Consider the following 13,758-nt stretch of genomic DNA (forward strand, 5'->3'; position numbering starts at 1 on the left):
AGATTCAAATAGCGACAGGTTGCTAACCCATCTCCTAAAAAAGAATCCCAAGTTTGTAAGCCTATCCCTTAGTCACCTTTTACGACCTCCATGGGAAATAGATGGAGTAGTCCTTTTCTTTTTTTTAGTATTGGTGCCGGGAACCACACGGCATGTAAGTTTGAACAGAAATATAAATCGACCGTTTATACGCTAATTCATTCAAAAGACTTCAGTTTCTACCATCGTTCACTGTAAGCAGTAATTTCAGTTTTATGCACATTTCAATGTTGTTTTTGCATTTCCTTTATAATTATTATTATTGCTTGAGTGTGTTTTGAATTATATGCTGTTAGATATTTTTTTATTTTAATTAAAATCTAGATACATATTTCACCCTTAAAGAACAAACATGTATTGGCTTCAATAAACATAGTCATATCAATTTATTTATTAGTTTTACCCGCGACTTTGTCCTCAAAAACTACGTCACACGCTTTATTAAAGACCAATACTACAAAAAGAAATTAAAACTAAACATGTAAATAAATATCTGAAAAATAAATTATTTTTCTAGTATCAAGATCAAGTAAAGTACAGAGTTGTCGAGATCGCTCAGCTGAATGAATTGTGTCGTTGACCTCTGAATCTTACGCGTCGCTTTTCCGCTGGCCGGGGACATATGACGTATTTAGGATCGTGGATTTTGATACTTTTATTTTTTTTCGTACATTCTGAAATATTTTTGTCAAATGTCAAATTTTATTATGTTTTGTCAAATCTTACAGCATATAATCGCGAACAGTAATTTCTAGCATCGTTTTTGACATTAGCAGCAGCATGCCAGTACCGCTTCGTTTTATTTTAATTTATTTTGTTTTCTCAAATATAGTCATAAGCCCTGAGCTCGTAATGGAGGTCGAAGCGCGAATGAAGAGAAACTATTTACCCCCCTCTATACAGGGGCAGTACGGCCCTTCCAGTCCCGGTTCGTCCCAAAACGTCCCACAGAGTCCCACTCAAGGTTCAATCACAGCTGGGACACCAAGTTATAATCAAAATCAGAAAAATATGAAGCCAGTCTTAGAGACGATACCACAAGGAAGTATAATGGGGAATGTCGGATCGATAACTTCTGGAATGCCTGTCACGACGCAAGCGGTGGCCCCTTTCACCCCGACTTTGGGTCAGTTTTCCCCGAATCAAGGGACTCAGGGGTCAATAACATCTGGGACACCGGTGGGGCAGAATCAAAATTTCGCGCTTGGTACATTGGGACAAAACACAAATATGAGTTACGGTCAAGGCTCAATTGTATCGGGTACTCCGATTGGTGGATTCGGGACGCAACAGAATCAATCGATCAATCAATTTGTGACAGGAAATATGTTTGGGACACAGAATATGATGCCAATGAGCTATGATGCTAATTTCGGGACACAACCTCAAGGTACAGCCATGAGTGGAATGCAAATGAATGCAAATTTTGCCAACCAACACCAAGGGTTTGGACAAACGAGTTTCAATACGAATCCTGGACAGAATCTGGGATCTATCATGTCCGGAACACCGTGTACCAATTTTGGCAATCAAAACCAATTCGTACAAAATCAGAATCAGGGTTCAATAATGTCTGGGACACCGATTAACAATAATTTCGCACAAAATCAAGGTATGATACCTGGCCAAGGTAGTTGTACGCAAATGAATGCGCAATACACGCAAAATCAAAGTTTCCATCAAAATCCTGGAGCCCAAAATCAGGGTTCCATCATGAGTGGGACCCCTATGACTTTCGGAACCCAAAACCAAAGTTCTATGCCTGGTGTCCAAATTCAAGGGTCTATAATGAGTGGCACGCCAATGAACACTAACGCCAATTACAGTTTACAAAATCAAAGCTTTCCCGCACCGAGTGGTTCAAATCAGGGTACACTTTTGAATAACACTAATTTCGGGACACAATCAAATCAAGGATCGATTATGAGCGGTACGCCGATCAATAATAATTTCGGGCCACAACAGAATCAAGGATTCGGGCCACAGAGTCAATCGTCTAACCAATTCGACGCGAGCAATAATTTTGGAACTAATTATGGAAATAATACAAATTTCGGGACAAACTATATGCCGCCACCTGGGCCGGCGGCCGGCGGCTCTGGCGCGGGCTATAACACGAGGCAAAGGAAATATTCCGGGCCGCAACGAGTGAAACTACAAACGTTAGCGACTGTACAAGAAATGGGTAATTGTTTTGTTTTTTTTTTTTTTTGTTTTTCGGGTTGTGGGTTTCTAACTTTTTGTTCGGTTCTGGGCAGGATATCACCCGTAATGGAAATACAAAGTTATAATTTTTTTTTTTCATACGTTTCAGGCAATGACTAAAAGTAACATAATATATGTATGTCTGAGAACTGATTTGGTTAGAAACATTTTACATTAATGTTTCAAAGAAAATGCACATCAGATTCTTTATTTCTAATAAATTTATTTACTTAAAACAATTTTATTTTTAAAGAATATAAAGAAATTGACAACAAACGAAAATACATTACAACATTACTTACTTTATTTAACACCCACCTAATTTCTGAACCCAAAGGTTGACTGTCAGATAATTCATTTAGCATTAAGTCCGCCCATCGTTTGTACAAAAAAGTTTAAATAAATACTAATATAGTTTCATTGTCATTTAACAGGTGACGGGATATTATTCTCATTTATTACATTACAAAATAAACTTTATTTTTACTTTATTAGGTTTCGGGTCACTACTAACTGATTTGGAGGTTAAATGAAATAAAATTAAATTGAAGGTACTATGTTTTTAACAAAAGTGAGCTTTCACACAATCACAGTAAGTATTTGTGTGTGTGTATGTTAGTGTGTGTTTGCATCATGTAGTTGTGTGCACTGTGTGTTTTTGTAGTTTTTTTTCTTAAATTAATGTAGTGTTTTTTTTTTAATATTTGTTTATTAGAAGTCACCGTAGAGTATACTATTTATATACAAATTGACTTGATCGCTTTTTTTAATGCGATAATTTCATTTACCGCTTGGCCCGAATATATTTTGGGCCACCCAAATAATGTATTATTCTTTTGTAATTTTAGCTTTTTAATATCTTCTTAAATTTTAACGCCTATTATAATGTTTTTATATAAAATAAGGCAGATTAGACTTTCAATGGCTTGGCGTAATTACCTGAATAGTGTTAGTTGAACCCTGGGCTCATTTTAAGGAAAACTTCAGTTAATTTCAAAAATATGATGTCAAATGGGTTCTAATACAAATTTCATAAAATATTTACATTTATCAATAACGGTGCCTGCGCTAAGGTTGCGTGTGAAATTAACACTTAGTGACCTGTGATACGATCGATATTCCTGTAACTTTCTTAACACAGTTTTTTTTAAAGTTTACTAGGGTAGCTATCGTTATTATCTTGTTGATAAATAATGTACAATTATATATATATATTCAGCTCGAGAACACGCGGAGCGCTACTCGCCAGTGAGGAGGGCGGAGTGCGAGCCTCCGCGGACGACGCATGATCTAGCTTCGGCCAGGCTGGAGTATCAGCAGTTACAGGTAACTTATTATAAACATTCGCATTGCTCTTTTGTATTGGTTCCCGGTACCAATACAAAAAAGAATAGGACCACTCCATCTCTTTCCCATGGATGTCGTAAAAGGCGACTAAGGGATAGGCTTACAAACTTGGGATTCTTTTTTAGGCGATGGGCTAGCAACCTGTCGCTATTTGAATCTCAATTCTATTGTGGCGCCATCTCTACGCCACTCGTCAACAACATCAAATCAAACAACTACTGTCAATCATCTCGAAGAAATCGACGCGCTCAGCCAATAGCAGCGAAGAACCCAAATCGCGATTTCAGAAATTTCATAGATTGGAGCTATATATACAACCTCCGACACAACATCGTCTGTCGCGCGGTTCCCCAGGCATAACACCTAGCCTGGCGGAAGATCTTCCCTTTGGTGGGGGTCGAGCCGAACAATCGCTCCCGCTACATTGGTGACCCCGACGTGATTGGAAGCAACCTTCTTCATCATCATCAACTCCAATCCTCAGCATCACTCCTCACTCTGCAAGCAGTCTCACAGCAAGCCAGCAACTGGGTATCGCAGCAGGTCCATCGCAGCCGACTCACTGAGCTTCCTGGTCCTGTCTCCACCCGCACTCACTCCATCGACTTCAGCGACCGACTTATCTACCGCAGCCCACGCCTGGATTTCTTCGACGGCCGCTCTTCTCTCCAGCGTGGCAGCTCTGCACGATTTCTCTCGGCGCCAACAAGTCGACTTCGCTCTCTACTGTCTCGACTCACCGCAGACTACGAGCAACGCAACAGCTCACTCCTGACTCACTAGGACTTCGAGCAACTTCCGACTCACTGGAAGACAACTGGCACTTGCAAGCTACTGAAGCACAGATTGCACAGCAAGATCAAGACTTCAGACCTCCGGTCTTGGGGGGGAGTACTGTGGCGCCATCTCTACGCCACTCGTCAACAACATCAAATCAAACAACTACTGTCAATCATCTCGAAGAAATCGACGCGCTCAGCCAATAGCAGCGAAGAACCCAAATCGCGATTTCAGAAATTTCATGGATTGGAGCTATATATACAACCTCCGACACAACATCGTCGGAGCCGCGGTTCCCCAGGCATAACACCTAGCCTGGCGGAAGATCTTCCCGGCAGGCGGCCGTGCCGAATCATCGCTCCCGCTACACTATCATTAAGCCGAATGGCTTAACGTGGCCATTCAGTCCTTTCAAGACTGTTGGCTCTGTCTACCCCGCAAGGGATATAGACGTGAACATACGTATGTATGCATTGCATTATACTATCAATAAATAGTACAGGTATTAAACGCGCACTGAACAAGTTGCTCGGTGACCACAAATCATTGTAAAATAATAATAAATAAATGTATACGGAACAAATTACACAGATCGAGTTAGTACCCACACAGCCTCGAAGTAAATTCGAGACGTGTGTTATGAGATCCGGTGTCACAGACAAGCGTACTACCGCTGCGCCACAGACGCCGTCAATATATGTTTAAATGTTCATAATTGCGAATAAATTACATACATGTATAATTAATTGAGATCAAGGCAACTGACAAACTTCCGCATCACTCTCGCTACATAGTATAAAGTCGCTTCTTGCATCTGTCCCAATGTCTGAATGTATGTATGCTTAGATCTTTAAACTACACAACGGTTTTTGATGATGTTTTTTTTTTATTATAGATAGACCACATAACTCCGACATGAGCTAGCTAATAACATATTTGCCTACCCCGTGACTAGGGTTGAAAAAAGCGGGAAATTTTCCGGTTTTTTTTCAAATTCCCTCGTTTTTATACAAGTTTTTTACGAAAGTTTCAAGAAAGATAAGAATGAAATATTTCATGTTTTTTATTAATAAAACGGAAAAATATGAAAGAAACGGAAAAATACGATAGGAAAAGTATTGATTTCCTTACAATATGCATCATTGTTTTAAAAATTGGTAATTATACATAGAATATATTTATATATAGAATATATTTATATATAGTTTTCCAATCGTTTTTTTCTTATTTTTCGAAACCAACGACGAAAATCTCAATAAAACCGTTTTTTCCCCAAGGTTTTATTCTGATATATTTTAATGTAACAAACCAATAAACCGGTAAAAAACGAAAAAACGTTTCTTTCACCGAAAAAAACAATTTGTTTCTTTCGGAATTTTCAACGCTACCCGTGACATATGATAATTGATCAGTAAACAATTGTCTTACCCAGCGCGGGTTGGAGCGGCGCGGCGCGGGCGCATCGCCGCCGTCGCCCGACACGCGCCACACGCCGCACACCAGCATGCCAGGTAACAACATATACATACATACTTCGCTAATTTGTTTGTTTGTTTGTTTGTTATATCTTTATTGCATAGAAATTAATACAGTTGTTACAACAAATTAAATATATATTGCATAAATTATTTAAATTTACACAGGTACAAGAAATAGTAAATGGTTATAAAATAAATTAATCGCTTGCAATGGCGGACTTATCCCAATTAAATTATAACTCCCGTGGAAATGGCGAAAAATAAGATGACGCTAAATAAGTGCGTGTAGGTGGCGCCAAATTCGCGCGGCCGAAGCTGTGTTTTATTAAAAACCCCTCTGGAAAAAAATAATACCATTTCATACTTTACCTGATACTTCACTTGATATCATGCAAATAAAAAAATATTGAATTTGGTAACTAACCGATGCTCTTACGGTGAGGGAAAACATCGCGAGGAAACCTGCACATTCAGGCAGCTGGATCCAATACTGGTTAGATTCCCCTGCAAAGGTTGCGGAGGTCAGACGGGCGTCGCTTCATGTAAAAACCTGACTCACCCAATCCGGGATCCATGGTCAAAGGCGTACCCCGGTCTCCTCTCCAGAACGGTGAGGTTCGGTCATGTGGAGAGGATGAATGAAAGCAGGTTGACTAAGCAGATATACAAGGAGTGTGGAGGGAAACGGAGTTGGAAGACCTACACGAACGTATCTTGATCAAATTAAGGACGTCCTGGTAAAGGGTCAGGTCTAGAGTACCCGAAACCGCCGAGCTTGCATGAAGAGAGTTATGAATATGGATGAAGCAAAGGAAGTGTGCAGGGATCGTGGCAAGTGGAAAGAGGTAGTCTCTGCCTACCCCTCCGGGAAAGAGGCGTGATTTTATGTATGTATGACCCGATACAATGTTCTCCAGGCTCGCCGATCCACTGCGGCGCGCCGTCGCTGGATTTGAACCTGGTGTCGCCGGACGCGGCGCGTGCTGTGATCGCGCGCGCCAACTCGCTGCCGGAGCCGGGGGACGTGGCTGTGACCAATATACTGACGCAGGTGCGTATTAATAGTGTTTACTGTGATGCTAGCGGCCAATCACAGCGTAGTATGCTCCGGTAGCGGCCAATCACAGCGTAGTAAGCTCCGGTAGCGGCCAATCACAGCGTAGTAAGCTCCGGTAGCGGCCAATCACAGCGTAGTATGCTCCGGTAGCGGCCAATCACAGCGTAGTAAGCTCCGGTAGCGGCCAATCACAGCGTAGTATGCTATGCTTCAGCCAATCACAGCGTAGTATGCTATGCTTCAGCCAATCACAGCGTAGTATGCTATGCCATTGGCCAGTAGCGACGCAAGATTCTAAATCGTGCAAGCAAAATTTATATTGATTGATGCATAATTACTGCGGGGTGGATAGTGTCAGAACTTTAGATTTCCCAAACTTTAGAATGGAACCACTCCATATAATTGTCATGGATATAGTAAAGGGCAACTAAGGAATAGTCTTATAAATATAGGATTCCTTGTAGGCGATGGGCTAGCAATCTGTCACCATTTGAATCTCAATTCCATTATGAATTTGCCTTACAGTTTATTCGTGACTATAAGTATGTATATTTGTAATTTTGTTACAATGACAGATTGAAGGCAGGAAACTAGTCCAGACCAAGTAAAGAAATTTTAATTTTAAAATATTTAATAACACTAATAATTTTTATTTCCAGGACGTGGCGTTGAAACTGGGCATTAATCTGAACACGCTTCTCTCGCCCCACGTGAACATATCCCAGGAGATCCTCAAAGCGATACACTCGTTCGGGAACTACTCCCTCCTGTCGGGGCACACGTCCCCCGCCAGCCCGGGGTCCCCCCTCCACCAGATCACCGAGGGCATCTCCTACCTCCACACTGGCTCTATAACGAGGGGAACTCCCCAAGCCAACGCCACACCCTTGGACCTCCGCAGCAACGTTGACATGGAAACGCAATACCCACAACTCTTGGTACACCCTCAAATACACGTGGTGGCTCACAGGTCCTTGAACAACTCCCCCATCTCGAACCCAGGCTCCCCCTTGGACATGATACAGGAGGAAATCGGCAACGGGTCGTTTCAGGACAGTAGGTTTCAAAACTACGTCGCTACTCATCCGCAGATCAGTCTGACTGACTGCCTAGGGTCTGAAGTCACTTTGGTGGCGTCTTCGTCCGAAGACAGCATGGACAGTTTAGAAAATACCAAATATTCTCTACCGCAGTTCGTCATTTCCGAGCCGTCAGACTTGGATGACAGACCGTCGATAACTAAAGGTATCGGCCGGAAGGTCAGTCAGGAAACGGAAGTGGTCGAGACTAAAATAGCTGACGATTCAGAAATGACGTCGCCCAAAGACGAGGATACGAAGTTTTTGACGGAGGACTTGAAGTCGCGACGGGGCAGTGATAAGAGTTTGGGCTTCAGCGACGACTCGCTGAGCAACGATTCGGCGAACGTCTCGCCGAATTGCGAGCACAACGTGCACTCGATTTATTCGAATATAGTATCGATTAGCTCCGGCTTCAGCGAGAACAGGGGCAGTTTCTCCGAGCGGCGCGAGTCGTTCTCGTTCTCGGACCGCGGCAGTTTCTCGGAACGCGGCGATTATGGACGGTCGTCGTTTTCAGAGAGAAGCGACTTCGGTCGCGGCAGTTTTTCGGAAAAAGGTGAAACACCGCGGTCTTCCTTCTCGGCTCAGGGCGTTCTGGGCGAAGTGAGAGAAGACGACGTCTACATGTCTCGCGATTCGAGCCGGCATTGCTTAGAAAAATGCGATGAAGTTAATGAAGACATTGATAAAATACAAAGGTCGACCATGGACTTACGTTTGACGGAAATCTGTAGGCCCGAAGAGAAAATACCTATATTGCTAAGTCCTCAGAAGGTTTCTTGCGTGCAAGAATATTACGAAGTGAGCCTGTCGACTGTCTGTTCCAAGTTGGACTCCCAAAGGATAGTTGAGTTACTAAAAGACGCTATAAATAGTCGGGTCCCGCCGCAGAACATTTTCGTCGAAACGCATTCGACGGAAACCGACGAAACTGAAGCGTTGACCGGCTTTTTGAATTTGGAATACTCTGGAGGGATACAAATTGAGTTGGTCGTGTGTGAAAATAAGTTAAAAGAGAAAAAGGGGTTGAAGTTGCGAAGGATATCTGGCGACCAGAGGGAGTACGGCAAGTTGTGTCAGCAATTGATCACGAGTTTGACTGTGTGAAGTTAGTCAGTCAGATTTTAGTTTTTTGACTAGTGTGTTTGAGAAGAGGTCAGTTAAAATGAGTTTTTTTTTAACTGCCACCGCACGTGTGACTAGAAGCAAGGTGAGGTCTTGAGAGCAATAATCTCTGTCTATCCCTATGGGAACAGTGTAATTCTACTCAACGGCCCACAATGTAGTTTTTATATCATCAAAAATGAACATGGTCAATATGTGCGTACAACATATAAAAGGCGATAATTGATATATATCACGTTAATATCTCAAATTTTAGTATCGTGGGTTTGATAAAATTTGGGAACGTTTGAGTAAAATAAATATTCGGAGAAAGGAAATAAAAAAAAATTATATAAATATAAAAACATTTAACGCACATGTGAATAATTTAGGTTTGAGTATGTTCTGTGGAAATTACACGAGAAAAAATCGGCGACGAATCTAGTTCGTCGGATTATAAAAAGAAAAACGACTACAAAATTTGAATGAAATTAGTAGAAAAAATAATCTTTAAAAAATTCCTTATACTTGCATTTATTATGGCAAGACCATTCCTTAATATTTATTGATATATTCCTCGTAATATTTGTAAGAATTCTTGGCTCTACATAATAACCTCCGTCCGCTGGAGTTACCTGCATTCCAATATTGACATTATACAATCTGGAAGATAGATGCAAATTATTTTTATATTTTTTTTATTATTGTATACCTATAAAGGTGCGTACAGGTTATTTCAGCCAAACAGCTGAACGTGGCCTATCAGTGTTTTCAAGAGTGTTGGCTCTGTATTCCCCGCATGGAATATAGACGTGATTATGTATGTATGTACAGGTTATGTACCAATGTTGTACATAACCTGTACATACATACATCTACATTATCTGATATGGTTTTACAACTTTGCAACATATAAAAATTGTGTACACATTATGATAACAATGTTATATAACATTTGAAAGTAACAAATAACCTGTAATATAACTTAATATATAACATGTTATATAACATTTAGTGTCCACATTGATGAAACATTGTTGAAATTGTTGAATGAGTAATACTTATTTAATATGTTGTATAATCTGTACGCTCCGTTAGGTATAAAAAATTTTTAGGTATAATTATTTAATTTATTTATTTATCTACTCAAAAGAACATACACGAGCATTTATACAGAAACTGTAGCATCTAAAGGTGCTTTTAGTTAAAATTAATTGCCTTCATTTATCAATATCTTTTATTTGTAATTCTTTATTGCGCAGTAATTTACACATGTACAAGAAATAGTACATAGTTATAAAAGATATAAATTACTTGCAATGGCGGACTTATCCCATTAAGGGATTTCTTCCAGTCAACCGGCAAACAATAAAGGAACTACATAATTAAGTAAAAAATTGACAAGTCGCTGTGTTATTAGCAACAATATAATAATATACTAACATAAATACAAATAATAAACATATACCTACCCAAGAAATATATTTATTGGATACAAGAACTTATTGTGAAGATGTCAAACAGCTCACAAATAAAATAACGAGGTACCGCTACCAAAACGAAAGCGTTGACGAAGCAGATGAAATTACCCTGCAGCATTTTTTCCAACGATGCCAATTCATATATATACTTAATCTTAAATAGTAATCTTGGAACAAACAAAAATATTTATTTTAACAATATAAAATAATATTTTACATTGTGAAATGAAATTTACCTATAGCAAAAAGATGAGCTGTTTATAAATATATAACGCGCACTTTGGTCGTCGGTGACAACGGATTATTATTGTAACATTATTCGAAACGTTCGAGATAAAATAAAACGAAAAGTAATGCAACGCAAAAGTTCAAAATAAAAATAAAAGATAAACATTGGTTTATATTTTGAAGAATAATATCTTGCAACTATCTCCCAGATGTTTTATAAAATTCCCTTTGTAAAATGTAAACATATAAAACTCATGATAGCCCAAGAGCCCGTGAACGCCAGACATACCTTATTTTGTAAAAGCTGAAAGTTTCTGTAAATATGCCTCTAGTACAGGTAGGAACGATCCCCACCTATGGTACTCAGGCAGTGGTTGCTTTGGCAGGTAGCAGGTAATAAAGGTATACTTTTTTCAACCTGAAATTCGTTAATTTGTAAAGCTCTATTTTTTGATATTTTATCCGTAATAATACACAAACTCGCGTTACTCATTGCCAGACACGTACTATGGTTGCAACCCCTTGCCAGACACCCCTAAACTATAATATTTTGTAACTCTACTTACGTCATTTTGTAAAATCTGAATTTAATACATATTTTTTGGGGAATTATTCAAACAAAGTTTCTGAAGTAGCCAGACAGTTTTGAAGGTTCTATTATCCTGCCAGACGCATTGGAGTGAGCAAAAGATGCAAGAGTGCGGAGTATATGTAGTAACTGGAGCGAGTGGGACAGAGTGTTCGGTTTCTTGCGACGTTTCATTGCGCATCAGCTGTCGTTTATTTTAGGGATGTGACCTGATGAATCAATCCTCAAAAATTCGATATTTTTCCAAAATGTTTTTTTCACTGTAAGTATAAATCAAATTCATAAAAAAGAAGACAAATGTTAGAATTAACGATCTTTTTATCAAATTCTTTTAACAATTATTTTTATTACTATTATCATCAATGTATCAGATCAGGTAGAAAACAAAACATTTATTTTCAAATCTTTTTTAATCAAAAACAATAAGATAATTTGACTTAAAATTCCCAATGATTAATACCTTACCTTTTTAAAAACAACAATCTGTCAAGTCTACCGGGATCCAAGCGGTTCCGCTCATCATTTGCTATGTTTCCAGCAACTGAAAACAGGCGCTCACAAGGAACGGATGATGCCACAATAGTCATATACTTCATGGCTATTGATGGTTTTTTAGCTCTTGCCAGTAATGTATAGGATAATATTTCAGGTCCACGACTGCCTGCGATAAATAATGTTTAAGTTCGTCATTTAAACCCTAAGTTTCCTGTGCAAGTGCATTATACATAGAAAGTTGCTTTTTAACAAGCAACTTGTGGAAATCTCATATTCCTTTATTCAAAGTAATAGATTAATTTCTGTTGTCTGTGGTTGCTAAGTATGTTTGGGATGTAAATTAAACAATTTTAAACCATAACGATATGTATGTTAAGCTTAAAATCGAGTTTTAAGTTGTCTCGGACGGTCGGCCCACATGTGCGCCACAGCAGATTACGGTGGTGGCGCATATAGGTTAAAGAATATGATTATAATTTATAAACGTAACAAGTTTATTGATGAGAAGTGAGGCGAAGGAGACTACACATACAGCCATCTTGCGAGGTTTTGAGTAATCAACCGGCAGCACTCTTGTAATACGGGCCTTCAATTAATTGTATGGTTTAAACCAAAACAGAAAAAATCGTATCTCGATTTTAGAATGTCTGAGATCGATTCACGAGATCGATTCAATGTATACGATCGATTAAAAAGATCGATTTTTTCGCTCCAAATAATCGATTTTTCGATTAATCGATCTTAGATCGCCATCCCTAGTTTATTTTGTATTGTTCAACGGACGGTTATATACGCATAGTAAACTGTCCCACTCGCTCCAGTTACTACATATACTCCGCACTCTTGCATCTTTTGCTCACTCCAATGCGTCTGGCAGGATAATAGAACCTTCAAAAATGTCTGGCTACTTCAGAAACTTTGTTTGAATAATTCCCCAAAAAATATGTAGGTATTAAATTCAGATTTTACAAAATGACGTAAGTAGAGTTACAAAATATTATAGTTTAGGGGTGTCTGGCAAGGGGTTGCAACCATAGTACGTGTCTGGCAATGAGTAACGCGAGTTTGTGTATTATTACGGATAAAATATCAAAAAATAGAGCTTTACAAATTAACGAATTTCAGGTTGAAAAAAGTATACCTTTATTACCTGCTACCTGCCAAAGCAACCACTGCCTGAGTACCATAGGTGGGGATCGTTCCTACCTGTACTAGAGGCATATTTACAGAAACTTTCAGCTTTTACAAAATAAGGTATGTCTGGCGTTCACGGGCTCTTGCTCTATGAGTAGTAACGATGAATATGTTATCAGACTTCGATTGCGACAAGACATACCTATTGGGTAATAAAAACTACTATGTAGGTACTGTTAATAATTTAACTGACAGGTGTCACGTAATACGCACCTTACAATAATGTTAGAACCTCAAAAGATAAAGATTGACAGAGTCAATCAATGACAAAAAAAATGCAATATTAAAAAATATTTATTTTGAAAAAATAAATAATCGCGCCATTTTTGGGGCGCGTTTTAACTGTCAAACTAATGTCATTTTGACATTTATAACGTCAATTCTATGAAATAGCTGGCATTAGTTGGCAGCCCGTGTAAAATGTTGTATATATAATTTGTATATCTTTTAATGCACATATCTGTATATGATGTTATAGAGTTTATTTATTCCAAAAAATACTACGATTCTAGATGATAATTCCATTCTAGTTATAGTTTTTATTGTTAAATCGCTTTGTACATATTTTTAATTTAAGGACACTATGACTGTGACGGTATAATTTTATCTTTGTTACCTCTAATAACTTTTTAAAATAAAATGTCAAAAAAACTGTTAAAAGTTATAAGCGGTACCAAAA

General features: G+C 38.8%; 1 protein-coding gene across 2 annotated transcripts in view; it reads left to right on the forward strand.

Moving 5' to 3' along the window:
* The window catches only part of LOC106138914 (uncharacterized), a 44,220-nt gene extending 33,150 nt beyond the window's left edge, over positions 1-11,070 (forward strand). For both annotated transcript variants that reach the window (XM_060952886.1, XM_060952885.1), the window contains 5 exons: positions 872-2,224; positions 3,464-3,570; positions 5,804-5,882; positions 6,767-6,900; positions 7,566-11,070. In XM_060952886.1, the coding sequence (XP_060808869.1) occupies positions 872-2,224; positions 3,464-3,570; positions 5,804-5,882; positions 6,767-6,900; positions 7,566-9,095 (3,203 nt within the window). In that variant the 3' untranslated portion in view covers positions 9,096-11,070. The remainder of the gene's footprint in view (positions 1-871; positions 2,225-3,463; positions 3,571-5,803; positions 5,883-6,766; positions 6,901-7,565) is intronic.
* The last annotated feature ends 2,688 nt before the right edge of the window (positions 11,071-13,758 follow it).

Source organism: Amyelois transitella, chromosome 30 (assembly GCF_032362555.1).
Source record: "Amyelois transitella isolate CPQ chromosome 30, ilAmyTran1.1, whole genome shotgun sequence".
In the NCBI taxonomy this organism is placed as follows: Eukaryota; Metazoa; Arthropoda; class Insecta; order Lepidoptera; family Pyralidae; genus Amyelois; species Amyelois transitella.